Source organism: Nanorana parkeri, unplaced genomic scaffold, assembly GCF_000935625.1.
Source record: "Nanorana parkeri isolate BGI_ZX_2015 unplaced genomic scaffold, ASM93562v1 scaffold158, whole genome shotgun sequence".
Taxonomy (NCBI): Eukaryota; Metazoa; Chordata; class Amphibia; order Anura; family Dicroglossidae; genus Nanorana; species Nanorana parkeri.
Window position 1 is genome coordinate 684,189 of NW_017306426.1, and position 6,337 is coordinate 690,525.

At 39.8% G+C, this 6,337-nt stretch overlaps 1 protein-coding gene across 1 annotated transcript in view; it reads left to right on the forward strand.

Moving 5' to 3' along the window:
- CANX (calnexin) overlaps positions 1-6,337 on the forward strand; it is a 41,655-nt gene that overhangs the window by 18,159 nt on the left and 17,159 nt on the right. The window contains exons 3-5 of the mRNA XM_018554433.1: positions 812-885; positions 4,148-4,206; positions 5,003-5,144. Of these exons, the coding sequence (XP_018409935.1) occupies positions 812-885; positions 4,148-4,206; positions 5,003-5,144 (275 nt within the window). The remainder of the gene's footprint in view (positions 1-811; positions 886-4,147; positions 4,207-5,002; positions 5,145-6,337) is intronic.

Sequence of the window (6,337 nt, forward strand, 5' to 3'; positions counted from 1 at the left end):
CAACACTTGTCTCCCTGTCCCCAATTTAGCACTCAACTTGGATTGAACTTGCTTATTGTACTAATGTATATTTTGTGCCTAAATGACAACCTCAGGCAGATATATCAGAATTTGATTTCAAAAGTAATCGTGCAGCTTTAGCACTATATAGCAAAGTTATAGGCTTTACATAGGGCCAGATTGCTTCAGGAGATGGGGGAAAATCTTGGCTCTAGTTGGGATCGCTGTAGAATTTTTGCTTTTATAAAGCCTTCTGTGAGCCACCAGGAACTGACAGGTGAAATTGTCATGTGAACTGGAGATTTTTTCAGATATGCTGCACCAACACATTTCCAGCTGCAGGATTTATTCTGGTACTTTGGAGCGTTGTTCTGCATGTCTCTGTATTAGAATGTGTTTTGGTTATCCCGTTATTATGTGCTTTGTGACTGTACAAGCTGGTTGCTTTTCGCACACAGACTTTATAAATCTGCTTCGCAGACAGCTGGCTTGATGTCTTGGCAAGAACATCTCTCCATGTGATGCATATCCCTTCTCCCTATGGGCTGGGAGTGTGACCTGGCTGTACAAACCTAACAGTTCATCCGAATATTGGGGACTGATTCACTATAAGCCCATTTCATGCTGTATTAGTAAACAGCCCATTAACTATATACAGAAAGCAGCCCAACACAGTAAGGCTGATTTACTAAAGTATTTGAGAATGTTCACACAAAGTGTAAAACTTAAAAAAAAAAAATCAGCCTCAGTTTCTTTGAGGCTGATTTTTATTGATTTTGCTTGTTTTTACTTATTTTTTGTTCCCTTACAGGTTACTTACAAAGCTCCAGTCCCAACCGGTGAGGTATATTTTGCAGAGTCATTTGACAAAGGCACATTGGAAGGGTAAGAATTTGTAGACTAACATTTAATGTTTGGCAGTTTTTAATGCTTAAAACATTTTATATTAATAGGCTACCACTGTATATCCTGTTTTTTTTAATTCCCTTAAGTAATAATAGTCAGATTTGATTGGTCAGTGGAAAAAAAAAAGGAATGGGTATAGTGGCCATTTAATGTGGACCACACCTGTCTATACAACTATTGCATAAACCATCCCTGTGAGCCATCTTTAAAAAGGCAAAAATGTCAACCTTTCCACTTGAATTCTTTGTCTCCCTTCTGGTGGGCCATCATACATGACCAGTATCTCTCACAGAGCATAGACCATTGCTACGACCTTCAGTCTTTGCTCATAAACAGATTCAGTGCATATGCAGTGAAAGCTCCTGTTTGTTTTCTTTTGTTTTTTTTTGGAGAAGAGAAAATGCTGGGAATAGGTCATAGAAATGTTGCATAACTGCTATAAATCTTTGAAAGATGATCCCCTGCATCACTTTAACAGCCCTTTTGCTAACCCATACATGTTGTTCTTGTCAAAAATGTTGATCTGTTGCGTTGCTTATTGGCATTTGACTCCTGCCTAATTTTTTTAGTTGTATGTATGCTTAGTGTGTAAGTACTGTCTGAGGATTTCTGGCTGGGGTTCCTCTGTAAATAGTTCTGTGTTCACTGAACAATTGTTATATTTTCTGGAGCAGCTTCACCATTTTGCTCCAATCATGTTCTCTGGAGCAGCCTTACTTTGCTTTGTGGAATAATTCCCCAGGTGGTCATTTTACATCTTTAGTGTACAACCTTTTGGCTGCCAAGGACATGGCAGTCAAAGGGTTTAAACAAGCTTGTTGAAGTCCTCCAATAATTTCTACAGCCCTTGAAAGTGGAGTTATCCCACCCCCTCCCTCAAGTGGTTACTGTACTTTCCTGCTTCTCACTTGGAAACATTTTTGTTGCTCAATCCTCTCTGCAGTGACTGAACCTGGAGGGGTTCTGCTCTGAGCACTTGAGGGTTTGCAGCTGTCAGATGCCAGCCAGCGGTGGCTGCTTTAGGAGCAGATTGGGCTCTTTGTTCACAATCGGCTCCAACACAGCGCCGTGTAGTCATCAGGGGTCTTGTAGACCTTTGTCTCCTGAAAGAGAACCAGTCACTGCACATTACTATCACATGGGGGATAATCAGCCTTGTGATCGTAACAAAGTTAATTAATTTTATTATTTTTAGCAAACATTTTCTTTTAAGTACATAGGTAAAAATATGCACAACCCCAGGAATGCTTGATATTGTATAAATGCTAATTGGCCAAAAAATATTGGGCATCACGCATACGCAAGAGTCATAAAAATAAGTCTAGGGCCATTTTAGGTTAAATCTAGATTTTAAAATGTTGCTGTAAGTTAATATTTAATTTGGGTTATCGCCATTTGAAAATGTGCATACACCTTAACCCCTTCACAACCCATGACGGGATAATCCTGTCATGAAGTCTGAAGGGGTTAAACAGAAAAGCCACCAGGAGTCTGTTCAGTTTTGTAGAGCTAGCGGCCGGCTTTACAGTAGAAGCGATTTCTGGCGGCTCAGCTGCCGCCAGATTGCTTCTACAATCCGGTAACCGGGGGTTTTAAGTAATTTTCAGGACTAAAATGTGGATTAGAAAATTGTGGGAAAAGGGCCTTGGTCCTTAAGGGGTTAAGGACAAAGGCTTTTTTATTTTTTTTTGTTTACATGTTATAATCCACATTTTAGGCCTGAAAATTACTTAAAAGCCCCAAAATTATATATTTTCTGAAAGCCAAGACCTTTTAGAATTAAATAGTGGCAGTTGTAAATCTTGCACAACATTAGCGCAACTTATCAAACCCAAAAATGTCGTGAAAAATGCACTCAAGTTAAATTTGTGCCCCAAAACAATATATAAAACCATATATTATTGTAAAATAAAAATAGATAGCCAACATGCCCAGCTTAAAAATTGTGTGCGTCTGTGAAACTGCGACAGAATTCAGTACCCCAAAAAGTCCATAGACGCTTTAAAAGCCCCTACAGGTCATCAGTTTAGATATACGTGTAAATATTGGCCTTAAAATGATTGCTCTCACTCTGGCGTGTGCGGCGATATCCAACATGTGTAGCGCAATCGTTGTTTTCGTACGTAGGCACACCCGATACGTGTTTATGTGGCGGCACGGGTGCGGGCCTTTAAAAAACATGTGTACAATTATTTTTACATGTATTTTATTTGATATTTCCAAAACTTTTTTTTTTTAAACTTTAATTGCTATCATGGGGGGGGGGGCTTACAAGCTCCCCATGTGATAGCATTTTGGCAGTGACAATACACTCTTTAAAGTCATGCTGGGGGTCCAAAAGACCCTTTGTATCACCTTTGCACTCTACAGGCAGATCGCACTTCAGTAGCTTATTGCTGGGCTTCAGGAGCCCAGCAATTTCAGCTATGGGACCAGGAGTGATGCAATCTGCATCGCTCCAGGTCCCATAGAACGGGGAGGAGATCCGTGAATGGACGTTCACCGATCTCCTCCCCAGCTTCCTGATTACTGGATCGTTGAAGCAATCTGGCAGCAGCTGAGCTGCCAGAATCGCTTCTACTGTAAAGCTGGCCACCGGCTCTACCAAACTGAACAGACTCCCGGCCAGTCTGTTTATCCCCTTCATGACGAGATTATCCCGTCATGAGTTGTGAAGGGGTTAAAGGTGGCAATCTTGGTGTGTTTTGCAAATGTCATGTGATAAAACATTTGGTAACTACCATCTTTTATTTCTACAGGTCCTCTGCTATCAGAAAATGTTTTAGCCCTCGTTCACACCTGAACGTTTTGTAGCGCGTTCTACGCTCGACGAACGCTCTACAAAACGCTCAAAAATATAAATCCCATTGTATTCAATGGTCTCGTTCCCACCTTGGCGTATTTACGCCCGTCCCTAACGCGCTACAAAACGGCCCACGCCTGAAAAGGTACAGGTACTACTTTGGGCCGTTTTGTTGCACGTTTCCATTGGGCTACAGCCAAGTAGCCTTTGGAAACGTGCGACGGTTGCGCGACTTTTACAGCGAATCGCGGTAAAAACGTGGGACAGGCGCGCATGTGCAATACGCCTAGGTGTGAACGAGACCTTAAGTGAATTTCATGCCAAAAGTGTGTGTGTGAGACAAACAAACAAAATACTATAAGCGAAATGGTTAAACATCTGTAACGATTAACCATGATGAGCTGGTGATTTTGACTAACAACATTTTTTTTTGTCTAGGTGGGTTCTCTCAAAAGCCAAGAAAGATGACACCGATGAGGAGATTGCTAAATATGATGGTAGTCACACCTCTTCCTTCTAAAGTTTTAATGTCTCAATTGTACCTATTATTGTTCATAATGTATAGATACACAAGGGAAGGAGGGTGGTTGAAGTTCCCCTTTTTTGTGTATTCCTGTTACTTTAGAAATTAATGTTGGCTAGTGAAAACGAAATATAACATCTCGATGTTTAGTTGGAAAACTTCAAAATAAAGTGCAAAGGAGAGTGCCCTAAGAACGGGGCCAGAATATGATTCTCCTCAGGCTCTGCAGAAGAGAAACCAATCTGCATAACTGCTTTTGGGTGTGAGCAGCTTGGGGAAACTTGTTAGTCGTCAGCTTGAAAATGCAGTTACATGGAATCATTTTTAGTTGTTCAGGGCAGCTCTTAGAAGTCAGCTGTGAAAGTTCAGTTATTGTGCTGTTTGCAAATAAAGCACAGCTGCCAACCCCTTTTAATGCTTTAAATACAACTGCTAACTGGAGGTTTAAAAATATCTTTCTCCTTTTTGGATGCTAATTTTAGTAACTTTCTCATGTCTCGCATACTGAATAGTAAATAAATATCGCTTTCGGAAAGTACCCCGAAGGGCTGTCGCATATGTTTAAAAATAGAAGCCTTTTTATGATGACTAAAAATATGCGAAAGTCATTGTTATCTGTCTAATTTGAAGTTTTTTTTGTGTATAGCTGGGACAATAATTTCCATCAGGTGGAAAGTACAAAAGCAGTATTGTAGCTATCCTATTACTTTGTGGACAATACAAGGCACACAGACACAAAGGTTATTGTTGACATTTTTTTTCCTGTTTAGGCAAATGGGAAGTTACTGAGATGAAAGAGTCTAAACTCCCTGGGGACAAAGGACTTGTTCTGATGTCACGAGCCAAGCACCATGCTATTGGCGGCAAACTTAAAAAGCCATTCATCTTTGATAAGAAACCTTTAATTGTTCAGTAAGTGCATCAAGATTTTTACTGTCTGTTACTATGCATGAATATTTTGGGTTACAGATGGCCAAGTGTAATTTATGTTTGAGGGGTCCCATGGGAGGAGATTCAAACAAGGGCAAGTTATAACCATCTGTTTGTAGAAAAGGATTTGATAGACCAATTTAACACATTTCAAGGAAAGCGAGTCGAGTCCAAAATCACAATTGCAAACTCCAGTGTAATAAGTGTCTGCTACATATATTGCAGTGCTTATAACAAATTATGATTTCCCACCTACTGCTGCTCTGAAGATTATATAAATTACCTTTTTCCTGCAGGCTGTTGACATATATATATTTTTTTTAATGAGGACTGTGAGATTCTACATGGTACAAGAGGTCATCGGAAAGTTGTGCATTTGAAAACAGAAGTACCTGTACTAGGGCCTCAGTCAACTAATTGATCAATAGGAATAGTTGTCAACTATTCTCATCAATTAGTTGGTTGGATCCCCTAGCTCTCCTCCATGCTGGGAGGAGCGCACAGCAAGCAGTGTCCGGGTGCAATAGCCGGCCTGTTGTATTTACGGTTCCGTGTTGCTGTGCGTACCAGTGCAGTGTGATTGCAAAAAATTGTGCATGCAGTTTTTTATTCTGAAGTAACCTTTTTGTAACACTCCATTTTGTGTCTTTTATTTTAAATTAAGGATGGTATTTTTTTATTTTTTTTTATCAGATTAATCAAAAAAGTAATCTGCCAACTAATCGATTATGAAAATGAGTCGCAGCCCTAGGACTGTGCTATCACGGTGCTTCATATTGCTCTTATTTGATTGTATTTAACCACTTCAAGACCAGGTGTTTAGACCCCCTTCCTGGCCAGGCCATTTTTCAGTGTTCAGCGCTGCGATACTTTGACTGACGTTTATTCCGTCATGCAACGCTGTACTGAAATGAATTTTATACCATTTTTTGGGGACAGATAGGGCGTTATTTCGGTGGTATTTAATCACCACTGGGGTTTTTATTTTTTATTATAATTAGGAAAAATTACAGAAAATTTTGAAAAAAAAAAGTTTTTTTTACATTATGTTAGGAAACATTTATTATTAACCAGTTTTTTGGTAAAATATAAAAGTCGGGGTCACGTCGGGTAAATAGACACCAAACATGTCAAGCTTTAAAATTGCGCGCACCCGCGAAATTGCAGAAAACTAC